General features: G+C 39.2%; 1 protein-coding gene across 6 annotated transcripts in view; it reads right to left on the bottom strand.

Moving 5' to 3' along the window:
• The window catches only part of CRB1 (crumbs cell polarity complex component 1), a 166,212-nt gene that overhangs the window by 85,470 nt on the left and 67,912 nt on the right, over positions 1-12,830 (bottom strand). For all 6 annotated transcript variants that reach the window (XR_011142464.1, XM_068952099.1, XM_068952095.1 and 3 more), the window contains 2 exons: positions 12,392-12,531; positions 10,930-11,112 (listed from right to left, as the gene is read on the bottom strand). Coding sequence is in view for 5 of the 6 variants with exons in the window: in XM_068952099.1 (XP_068808200.1) it covers positions 10,930-11,112; positions 12,392-12,531 (323 nt within the window). In the remaining variant the exon portion in view is untranslated. The remainder of the gene's footprint in view (positions 1-10,929; positions 11,113-12,391; positions 12,532-12,830) is intronic.

Here is a 12,830-nt window from a genome sequence, read left to right as displayed (position 1 = left end):
TGTTGGTACTCGCTTTACCAGCTTATTTTTATTTTTTAGTGTTCAAACATACATTATATGTTCCTGAGAAGACCTTAGACCTGGGACTCCTCAGTGATAATTAATTGTCAGGAAAATATAAACTTCCCGAGTCTAATCCAAGAAAAGCATTAAAGCGATCAGTTTTTGGTTGATAGTGGATTAAAACTGGAACTTTATATAAGTATACATGTCTGTATACAAAATTGGGAAAAGTGGTGGATACACCAGATGGTTATCCTTTCATTCAGAGGGACCTGGACAGGGCAATATTCAGGAGCCTCATGAAGTGCAACAAAGGGAAACGCAAAGTCCTACCCCTGAAGAGGAATAACCCCAGGCTCAAGCACAGGCTGACCTGCTGGAAAACAGCTTTGCAGAAAAAGACTTGGTGGACAAAAGGCTGAACATAGGTCAGCGATGTGCCCTTGCAGCAAAGGCAGCCAGCAGTGTCTTGGGCTGCATTAGGCAGCGCGCTGCCAGCAGGTCAAGACAGGTGATCCTTCCCCTTTACTCAGCACTGGTGAGGCTACATCTTGAGTGCTGGGTCCAGCACTGGGGTCCCCAGTACAAGAGAGACACAGACATACTGGAGTGAGTCCAGCAAAGGGCCACAAAGATGATTAAGGTATTGGAGTCTCTCATATGAGGAGAGGCTGAGAGAGCTGGGACTGTTTAGTCTGGAGAAGAGAAGGCTTGGTGGGGATCTGATCAACGTGTATAAATACCTGATGTGGAAGAGTAAAGAAGACAAAGTCAGACTCTTCTATGTGGTATCCAGTGAAAGGACAAGAGATAATGGGCACAAACTGAAATACAAGAAATTCCATTTAAACATAAGAAAAAAACTTCTTCATTGTGAGGGTGGTTGACCACTGAAACGGGTTGCCCCAAGAGGTTGTGGAGTCTCCACCCTTGCAGATATGCAAAACTTGACTGGACATGGTCTTGAGTAACCTGCTCTAGTTGAGCCTGCTTTGAGCAAGAGGGTTGGACTAAATTATCTCTAGAAGCGTCTTCCACTCTCAATGATTCTGTGAGATAAATGTATATATATACACACAGAAATCGATGTGCTTAAGAAAGGATGGTGTTACCAGTCCACACCTTTATTGAGGGGAGTTGAAAGGAAAGTGAATTTTAAAGATAGGAAGTAAGCTTTTCAAAGCAAAAACCATTAAAACTTCTCCCCAGTTCATCTGCTCCTTCCCCTTGAAGAAGTTTATATTGCTTGATCTTGCTAACATGATTGCTTTCGTGCATGCAATTCTATTTAAGATCTGATCACATAAGCATGAGAGCCAGCTCTAGTGATATCCCGCTTTTAAATTTAAAATACTGACTGTTGTTCAATAACCCTTTATAACAGGTACAGATGGGAAGTCTGAGACATGGCTGTACTGTAAAAGTTAGGAATATGTGGATTTTTTTTAATCCCTTCACCTAGTATATAGGTTTGCAAGTGTTAATCCAAGAAGGTTTAGAAGATTATGTGTGCATGACAGCCTTGAGGATTTCCATCATTGTGATTTTCCTTCCAACTCTTTTTTTGAAGAGCGCAATGACCTATGACAACTAGGCTTTATTCTCTGTGGAGTCTGACATTGCTTCTGTTAACGGATTAGACAGTTTGTGATACATCAGTACAAGACATTTTCTTCCCCACATCAACCTAGGGTACCTCTTCAATATTTCCCATCTGTGCTGACCTGTGCAATCAAGAGGTCATGTCCTGAAGTCAAACCTAGAATTGAAACACTCACTTCTACCATGGGCCAGACTATTAATGTAACCCATTTAATTTACATCAAGTTGGAACTTGACATTCAATTTCTCAGTCAAGAAGCAATTATTTTTAAAGGAACATGCCAATAATTTTGCTTGCCTTAGAACTGTGAAAGTTCAAAGGGTAAAAAACATTTCACACCATAAATAAAGAATTGATTATACTTGAAAACAAAGTTTGTAATTACTACTGACATTTCTGAGCCTAGATGAGGTGCCTTTTATGCTTTAAAAACTCATGTCATTTATGCCCACTGGCATTATGGGAACCTTATGTAAGGGTCTAAACTAGTCCTTGGCTGGTAGTTCACAGATGAAGAGGTAAACGTGAATATTTTGCATAACACGTGAGTACAAAAATCAGATTACTCCTCTGTATTTAAAATTGTAATGCTTGGTTTTTCCATAGCTCTTACAGCTCTGAGTGAACTTCACATGATTGGCTGAAGACCCATATCCCTAAGCTCCACGTGGAAGATGCTGCTAATCCAACTGTGTAGCGCTAAAGCTAAATATTGATGTTAAGACTTTGGACCAGCAAACAGTGTTCATCAGAAACTCTTTGAGTAATAGCATCTTCTGGATTAGACACTAATGACTGCTTTGAAATGCTGTCAACTAAAACTAGATTTCTGATAATGTGTAGCAGACCCTACACATATACAGTATGTTATGCTTACCCTGCTGGTTGGGAGGTACAGAAAGAATACAGAGAACGTAGAGTTCTGCTAGTACTAAAAAGGTGCTGCTAGTTCGAAAGAAACAGGGAGTCGTCACATCAATTTTAAGATAGAACTTCGCATTGGAAATAGAAAATAACAGAAATATAAAATAACAGCAGAAGTGCAAGAATAAAAGTGCAAAACAACAAAAAGTTATTCTCAAGCCTGAAGAAACTATTTCAGATTATAGATTAAAACAAATTACATATTTTCACATATGAGGGCAACTTATACTTTTCTGTGGGTAACACAACTAGCAGTTTACCAAGTAGAGGTCTTTACTCAAGATGAAACAGACTACCATCCCACCATTGTGGACGGTTTGAGGATATTTATTTTTAAGAAATGGCATTACAGAGGCATATAAAAATCTGTGAGAAAAGTTATGTGCATGAAAACAGAGTAGCTAAGCTATAGGAAAAGGCTATAGGCTAGAGACAGAACTAAGTGGATTCACAAATCAGCCAAGAGGTAGCAAAACGAGAATGGAAGAGACTGTAAATATCTGAGGTCTACCAATTAAAAAGGCTAGGAAAGGTTTATTCCTAGTATTCAGAAAGAAATGAAAAAGGTAAGTAGGCAGGGCCTGAAGAAAGCACCAGAGGGAAATTTCTTACTGGAAATTTGGAGTATTTTAACTGGAAAGCAATCACGCGGAATGTATTCCTAGTAGGAATGGCCAACTAGGAGTGGGTATCAGGAAAGAAAAGAGGAAGTGTATTTGGAAAAAAAAAAAAAGCTTGAAAAGCATTCTTCCTACTGCTAAATAATGTACAATTGTTCTTCCTTTAGAATGTTTTCTGCCAAGTAGTAGACTTAAGGATTCCTTAAATCTAAGGACATTACTTATCTGTGTGTTGCAAGATCTGGAAGCTTATGGCTGAGAAGCCATTCATCTCCTCCTCCCATCCTTCTCCTCTTCAAGGGAGCAAGCTTTCCATGCTAAAAAGTGTTTATGTGCAACAATGCTTAACACAGAGGGATGTGCCAGATTCAAAATACCCACTGCTTGCAGGCTCTGCTAATCACATCAGATTACATTATACAACTTAACATAGCAATGTAACTAGACAAAATAAATCACAGTAGTGATGGGTCAGCTGTGAAATTTTAAAGCATAGAACTCGGTAAAAATTACCCTTTCTTGCACTAAATGGTATTTCCAGAGTTGCACAATCTCTCATGGTTGTTGAAGAGCAGCTCTAACTGAAATACAAATCAAATGGAAATGTCCCCTGAGCTCTGGCAAGTTCTTAACTTTCCCCAGACATCATAGCCAAATTTTCAGTGCTACCATCAATGTTTTGAGGTATGCTTCCTTTGTACGGGCCATTTTGGTAAAACAGACTGTGAGTGCGACCCCAGTTTTCTTTCTGGGGAACTTTCCAGAGGAAATCAGAGACTTAACGATGAGTTTGTTCTAATAGCTGAGCATGTACTAGATGATCAGTGCTCACTGCGAAGAAAGCAGTTTGACAAACAGTGATTAAGACAGGGAAGAAGCTGGTGAACGTGCATTCGGGTATTCTGAAACCATTTAAAAAGCTGTCTACCTCTTTCCCTGGAGTTGTGCACAGGCCAAGGTTAAAGGATACACTCCATAATTCAAAGAGAGTATCCTGACCAGTTCCAAGAACTAAGAAAAAGAGAGGAGATAGGAAAACTTGGTGACAAAAGTAGAGGAGAAGGGAAACTCGAATCAATTCAGCATAGGCACAGCTGATGACAAAATGAACAGCTCTTTACCAGGATGCTACAGATTGCAGAAAGGTTAAAAAATATTAGCGAATAGAATCATTTAAAGCCCATCCAAATCTTCTTCCAAGATCAGAGGCTTTAGTAGAGATGGAAGAAGTACATTAAAGTGCTAATTGTCTTTTTTGTGTAGTTTTTACAGGCAGTAAGTGCCTGCCAGGCCCTAAGGGCATCCTGTGTTGATACTGGTCTTGTAAGTGGTCTGGCTGCTGGTAGGGACTGACTGGGAGCAGTAAGACATATTCCTTCCTCCTCCTTCTACCCTGTGTTTTTAACACCAGAGTTCCCTTTCCTAGAATCTTGAACTGAGATGGACAAAGCAGCACTATAGAAATAACTCTAGGAAAACAATAAGCACTTGCCCATGCTCAGAAGACAGCAACACTTTTCCGCTTTTCGCTGTAGTTTAATTCCCAGTGCCGGCAAGTCTCTTAAAGGGTCAGATTTTTTGTGAGGCATCCTTTCATGGCAGTCTAACAGTGTAAAAGGGATCCTGTACTGATTATGAATTGAATTAGGGTGGAAAAAGATGTAGGTCTGCATCCCCTTTACAGCCTCTTTACAATTCCAGAAGGGTAAGAAGGTTGTACATCGCGCTCTAATTCTGTTTAGGGTGTTTCATATGTATTGTACTTAACAATACATAAATAGTATTTATATACTATAGTATAGTATGTATAGTGTTATGTATGTAATCCATAAATAGCTCCTTAGACCAGCTAACCTTGGACGTGTGCTTGATAATAGCAGCATTTTCTTTCTTGAACCTTTGCTTGTATGTGGAGGCATCACTAGCTAACAATAATTTTGAACCCGAGTGCTTGCCCTTCCTGCAGTGGCAGCCCATGTCCTACCAATGAGAGGTGCTCTTAACACCTTCCTAACTTGGGAAGGAGACAGGAACATGAATTTATTATGCAGAATCCACTTTCTCAACATAACTGGAACAACTGGGTGTTGCCATGACCTACGCTACTGCTAGTCTTCTAAAAGATGCCTGGTGGCACAGTCATAATCTTCCAGCTGACTTGCTTACTGGCTTCTTTGTCAAACTCATTGTTGAGCCATTCTCACAATCACTTCAATAAAGTGCCATCTTCAGCTCCTGGGTTGTTGCTTTATCTGACAAGAAGTAAATTGAACCTGGCATAAACAGATATACTGATCATAATATGGACAGGTCTCTGATCCGCCCGTCTAAGTGTTACTAACTTTGGCTAACTGCTATGGTGCATTTTTTTGACCTTTACAAAGATTTGGAGAAACTGCAGCCCTCAGTTTTCATTCCTGATTAGTGGAAAAGCCTTCTTAGAGACAATTAACTGTTGCAGGAATCAGAAAAGATCATCTCTTCTCCCTTAAGACCTTTAGGAATTTGGTGTTAGGAGGGATCACCTGTTATTATTTTCCCAAAAAGAGGCTGAAAAGAGAACAGCTCAAGCCAGGCCAGCCTCTCTCTTTTTTTGTCTCCCTGTTATTTAAAGATATCTTGGTTTCTCCCTATTTCTCTTCCTTTTTTCTCTTGATCCTTTCTTCTGACATAGGAAAGGAAAGTGGGTGAATGTTCTTTGAATATTCTTGTCTTCTTCTAAGGCTTCAGAACTGAGAGAAAAGAGTCTTTGAAATGGCAATGACAGGCTATGATATAAAGTGGCTAAACCTGGTGTGATGGAGGGATGATTGACTACTGTGGTGTGAACAGCTGAATGGCAGATGAGGAAATAAAGAACAAAAAAAAGTTGGAGTTTGGGGAGAAGATGAGAACTCTGTTATTAATCTGCTTAATTTGATCTTTATAAGAATCACATTGCTCTATATGTCTGACAGCTGGCAGCTCTGTGATCATTGTACAGGCACTGATGGTAGAAAAGGGGCTGAAAATAATAAAATAATAAAGAAAAAACCCATATATTCGTATTGTGAGCTTCCCAAGTTAGTGATAATGTACCTAGTATTCTACCCTTTTCCCATAAATAATATTTAGGTCTACATAATATTGTCACACATAGAAAGAATGCCAGGGGAGAGGAGTATGGCTGGCTGAGCCAGTCTACGCAGTGTCTCTGAGAGGTGGTACAGCTTATGTCAGCATCTAAAGACATGCAGAGAAATGAAAGCCCGATACTCTGTGTGCTTCTGTGTTTTTTTCACACGAACTAGTTTTTAGAACGACAGTTCAAATGAATCGGATTTTAAGCCCTAGTCCCATGAGGTTCACAGTTCAGTATCTGGGTTGAGGTTTTCTTTAACTAAGTGCTCTCTCATACTGGCCATTTATCTGCCGCCTCTTCTGCCTCCAGGAGACTGTTTCTTCATACATATGCCAAGAACTGAATACACATACGACACCAGTCTGATCATATCATTTTCTTTTGCAGAGGTCCAACAGACTGGGAAAAGGGCCAAGAAGGTTTAAAAGGGAAAACCAGAAAACAAGACAAATGAACAAAAAAGCCAAAAAAACCTCCTAGGAATTCATGATGCCAAAGCAAGCAGCAGTGCTTATGGCGCAACTGGCAAATAATGGATAAGCACCATAAACGGTAAGGTCCTCAGCAGTCAGAGCTCGCTTATGTGTCAGTAGGCAGTAGACGCTCTGTCGACAAATAGATTAGTGGGCTCTGCTCTTCCTACGTCCATTCTGCTGAAGGAAAATGGATAATCTTCCTTGCTAGCGGCACTGACCATCTCAGCACCATTGGCAACACTGCTATAGAGGCCCAAGGAGCAGGACCTGACTCCCTTGCACACTTGCTCCTCCTTGGGCTCAGTTCAACGCTAGAATGTGTCAGCTTGATAGACCTTGCAAGCTCAGAGGCACTTTAAATTTCGCATGGTGTTAAGTTTATTGCAACCTGGTGAAATGAGTCACTAACAAATCCATAGCTCTCCTTTCCTCCTTTCCCACATGTTTTCATGAAAGAAAGTAACCTTTTAATTAACAGTGTTCTTTAAAAAATGTGCAGTGCTAGAGCAATACAATATATCCATGATTTGAAAAGACAAAATTTTAGGATAATTATTGCCTTTAGCTAAAGGTAACAAATCTCAAGCCCTTTAAAAGAAAGCCTAATCTATTAAAAGTACTTTTGTGTTAGGGAGCCAGCAGACCAAGGCAATATCAAAAATCTAGGGCTTGCTACAGCAGAAGTCCTGAGACCTCTTGAAATCTGAGTATCCGCAGACCCTTTGACTTAAAAGGGAGCTGGTGAAGTTTAACCCTTCATAGGACCTGCTCAGCAATTTTCTGTCTTGGATCTGGGATTAGACATCTATCTAATGTCCTCAAAAAAATCCTAGCTGTAATAAATTCTCCAGGCTGGGTTTGGTTTTTTTTTTTTTTTTTAAGAGAGTTATTGTGTAAATTACTTTGGTTGCAAAGTCACTTAGATGGTTTTGAGTTAAACAAATGTGGCAGATTTGTTCCTTCTAAGACTTTTAGTAGGATTACTGACTACTTTTCAATTCACCTAAACAACTGCCATCTATAATAAGATAGCGCCAGATAATATTTATTCCTTTCTCCCAGCTAGAAGGGGCAATATTTCATCCTGGCATGGCATATGTTTAGGTTCCATTATCTCCTGCCCTTGGGGCTAAAATTGGTAGTCTGTAAAGTAGGTATTCTCAGATTTTCAGTTCATATACAGTAACTTGTTTGAATATTATCCAGTGATTTCAAAGTGATTTTATACTTGTTACAAAACTGGCAACTGTCCTCAAATTTAATGACATCTTCCAACTGATTTCAATGGCTTTTGGATCAGGCGCTCACAGTACAGGGTATGTGGAGTATTATTTTTTCCCATTTCCCTGAACAGTGAAGTATGACTACAAATGCTTATTGCTCTGCAAGTGCTTTAGTGAGACAAGGGGGTTAATAAAATAGTGAATGTGATTTATTAAAGAAAGTCTTTGTCCTATTTCAGTAGGAATCTGAGGTTTTATATATTTTACATAAAGTACATGCAAATATTCAGGTGTTGAGGTTAGAAGAACTCCAGAAATGTAGGCCTTTGGCTGTCAGTGAGTTGTACTGATACACAGATGAAATGGTCTGACTCTTTGCCTTGTATAGAAGGGCAGTTGACTGTTAGTTCATATATGTTAGATAAGCATGTAACATACTGGGTTATCCTGATCAGGGATTCATTTGCAGTTTGAATCATACTACTGCTACTGACTAATCATAAGTCTTCCTTAATTCTCTTTAAAGAACGTGGTTTATTTGTTATGAATCTGGCTATAAATTATCACTACCAGAAGTGAATGTTGCCACTCCTCCTCATAGGCTTTTTCATCAACACTTCTGACATACAAGGAAGAGGAGGCTCATTTTGAGCACTTTGCATTTCAAAACTATCTAGGGGAAGGAGAAAGGCCAGCGAGGAAGACTCAGGATTACTGAAGCAACTAGGGAGGTTAGCTATATTATATCTACAGGCATTGCTGAATTCCTGCGCTTTAGCAGAGATGTTATTCCTAGGCAAATCAGTCTCACAGCATCAGCTCAAACGCCAACAGTCATGTTTTCTGTAACTGATAGAGCAAAATCTAGGGTACCTAGGGATGCTAGGTTCCTGGCTGAGCAATGCTGCTGTTTTCTCTATGTATACATAAGTTACTTGTCTTCCTTGCATCTCACACAGGCCAGCAAGAAAATGGCTTAAAATTTAGGCTGTGCTGAAAAACTGAGGTAGTGGATGAGTTGACAATATCAACCTTTTTTTGCTATTACTTTGCAGCATGTTACCGAAGGGCATTTCACAAACAGCTTTTACAACCATTCCCATAATAAACATTATGTTCTTCCTGCCTTCCACTTTCTGAGCATAATGGTAAGAATAACTATTTTGCTTTTTCTTATTAAAATTTATATGTAAACATCCAACAGGTATTTCAGTGACTAAACTTACATAAAGGCTTTTTTTTAAAAAAAATAGAATGTTCTTATTTGCATATGAAGTCAGTAGGAATTTCAGGGTCTTGAAGACTTCTATCAGCCATGGTATCTCTGGAGATTCCTGCATTTTGATTTAAGAGCCTATCTATTGAAAATAGATTTAAGATTAACAGATTCATAGATTTAATAGCTTCTGATTCTCTTTTTCAAACTGACTAGAGCGTGCCTATGTGTCGTCCCACTGACTCACTGGGGAGTAAGATAGTCCTCCATGTGGATAAAGCCAGCAGAATCACAGCCCAAATGAGGCAAACAGGACAGGTGAAGGCAACAGGTGAAGGAAGTGGGAGGATAAAGGACAAGCACTAAACAAGGAAGCACCTTCTGAGTTGTTTTGTAAAACATAGGAATTTTTAAAGTTAGGGTGAGAGGAGAGGAAAAAAAGTCTGAGATCTGGACATCACTGGAAGGAAGCAAAGAGAAAGAAGTAGAATTTGAAGAGGAATCCAGAGAGGTAAGGGTGCTTAGGACAAACTGAAGCATTTAACAAGCCTCAGTGGAAGCCTCATATTATATGCTCTGAAGTAAAACAAAAGTACAACAGCAACACTTAGTGACAGGATAGGGAAGGGCAGTTAAGGGGAAGGGATGGAACAAGAGTAAACAAGTCTCCCTGTGAGTCTGAGGAAAAATTAATTGGGGAATTGAGAGGGAAAGTTTTGCTCTCTATATATGTTTGTATTTACTAGTTGAAGAAATCAGTTCTGTAACCTACTAGCAGACACAGGAAAGTTTAGAAGCCACTCAGGTGATGAATGGAATGAGAAATTGAAGACTAGTTAAACTCATCCACCTATTTTTTTTTGTCCAGAATGAAAAAGAGAATGGAACTGACAGAAAAATTATAGACCGAGAACCATACAATCCAAAATTAACTTCTTAGTGCTAAACACTGTGCTAAATACTACAGACTGTGTTAGGCTGTGTCATGCTATGTTAAGTAATACCAATCTCAATACAAATTTTTTCTTAGGATTACAATTATCTGTAATATTGATCGTATTTGGGGGGGTTTGTTGTTGTTTTGTGTGGTTTTTTTTGTTGTGTTCCTTTTTTTTAAGAATGCAGCTATACACACAACTTACTATTCCTTTAAGCTGTAGAATATCATCAACCTACTATACTGTCAAATTTATCAAAAAAGTCACATTGGCGTATTCTTGCCAATTCTTAGATGCTGCCAAGCAGAATTAAATGAGGAATGTAGAGACAGAAATACTCAAAGCTTGGTATTATTATTCCATGTTAGATTTATGAAAATACCCTCTTACTATTCATTTTTTCATGTATGTAGTATAATATCTGTGCACAGTGCAAACACATGATAAAACACCTGCTAATAGAAGCTTATGATATAATACTAGTAAATGTGATTATGAATACTAAAGTTCTACAGACAAAACTGTCGAAGAAACAACAGCTCGCTCACTTGCTGTCTGGATTGCCTTAGGTGTCATACCTGGAGTCTGCTGGTATCTAGCTAGTTTCACAACTTGTGGAACAAACTCATTTTATTTCATACAAATTATTATTGAAACATATGTATAACGACCACCAGAGGGACCCTTTGCACTATGACACCTTAAAACACAAAAACTGTTTTTCTTAAGATTTATTTATAGCAGCCCTAAACAATAAAATACTGTAGCATATTATTTCTTAAGCTTTTACCAAAAAAAATCTTACCTGTAAATCCTGGTTTACAGCTACAAATATAGCCCTCTGCCTTGTCATAGCTGAACTCTGATGGCAGTCCTGGAACACTTCCGTACCAGTTAGCCCAAGACAGCTCTATGCATTCACTCTCAGAGAGGCATGGATTACTGCTGCACTCACTTACATCGTTTTCACAGTGGGAACCTGTATATCCTATGAACATAAATTAGGAGAAGGTGTTTAATTGATGTACTGTCAACTCATACCAGATCTGAAAATATTATTGTGAATATATATTGTTAATATTAGTTAAACTTGGTTTCAAACTCTATCATGTGCTCAAACACCTTCCGGACTCTCTCTGCTTCTTAAAGGTGCAAGTGTCTCACTGCAGCACTTTTTCTGGGCTAAGTAACTGGATGCTGTTATTCTGCCTGCTTTTCTGCCTGGGCTAGATGATCTTGTCTGTGCCACGCAAGATTTTGACTTTTACTGGAAAGTAACATGGAGATCTATGTGGATAACAAGGCACTGTGCTGTATGGGGTAGATATGCTTTCAGTCTGTGCAGTGTTCTCCTTACCTTTGCATTGCCTCCCTAAGATAGAGGTGTGCAGGGAGGGTAAATTTGTTGATGTCTGTGAAGTGCTTTATCTGCTGGAGTTCAAAGTGCCACAAAACTCCCCAAGTTCCCCAAAAGTGCTAAGTATTCTGCCTAATCTTTCTGTTTCTAATGCACCTTTAATATTGCTCCAACCACATTGTAGTAATTACTTATAAAAGTGCACTGCGTTCCTGCATCTCTACTACAGAAACAGATATAGAACTCATTAGACTTCTTGTTAGTCTGCATGCTGAAAGGTTCTCAAAGTCCCCTAAAAGCATAGTGCCTCAGTCCACACTGGGGATGTGTGAGAACTTTCCCAGCCTCTCAGATATGCAAGCATTGCTAATATAGGAGAACAGACTCCAGGGTATTTTCACCTGATGTTGCAAGACAGAAGAACTGGCATTGATAACTTGAAGAAAACAAGTTTCCCAATATCACACCTAGTTTAATTTTATTTATAAATAGCCAATCACTATTTTGCATGGAAACATAAGTTTTTAGGCTGACTTAAAGGTCCTGTTAATGAAAAGTAAAAAAGGGATGGTAACAGCAGTGACATTCATGCATAGCATGGGTTGAGGGATTAAGCATCCAACTGGGAGGCGGATCCCAACTTCTAGTTAGGCTCCTGTCTTAACTCAATAATACTGGCAATTGCTCTGAAGGAGGCCTTTTGTTCTACTGTGCATGGAAATCATTCCCCAGCAGGGAGAAATGAGTGACTTACCCATAGGGTACTGGTTAATGATGACAAGTGAAGCCTATCTAACACTAAGCCCATAGAATATTTTTAAGTTTGTGTAGTTTTATTGTATCAGCAAAGAATGAGGACATATCTACTACAAAAGCAAGGAGGGTGTTTATAGGAGAATTTAGAGCTTACCTGGCCAACAGTGGCACGTATAATTGTCAGTGCTCTCCTCACAAGTAGCGTTATTGTAGCATGGTTCTGACCAACATAAAGGAAGTGGAGTCTCACAGTGTAGGCCTATAAATCCAGTACCGGTACAGTTGCAGCTGTACCTGCAACACAGAATGCCTGTGTTTACTCTAGCAAGAAGTCAGGAGAGCTGGCTCAGTTTCTAAATCTGCACAGACTTCCTGTTTAGCCTTGGGTAACAGCTTGCATGGTTGAGTCCAGACTTGAGAGCACCATTTGGTGTTCTAGGGGAAACCACAGAAATTTAGAATGGACAAAAACCTTTTTCCTGAAAGATGTGGTTTTGTTTGGGAACTGCTTGTGAACTCAAATTGGTTTTGACAGGTGATTTCTTCTAAGAAAGTGAATTTTAAAAAACTTGTTTTTGAACACTGTTCCTGTC

This window comes from Struthio camelus, chromosome 8, assembly GCF_040807025.1.
Source record: "Struthio camelus isolate bStrCam1 chromosome 8, bStrCam1.hap1, whole genome shotgun sequence".
Classification (NCBI taxonomy): Eukaryota; Metazoa; Chordata; class Aves; order Struthioniformes; family Struthionidae; genus Struthio; species Struthio camelus.
The sequence above is the reverse complement of the archived record's forward strand: the minus strand, read 5'-3'. Positions and strand labels throughout refer to the sequence as shown.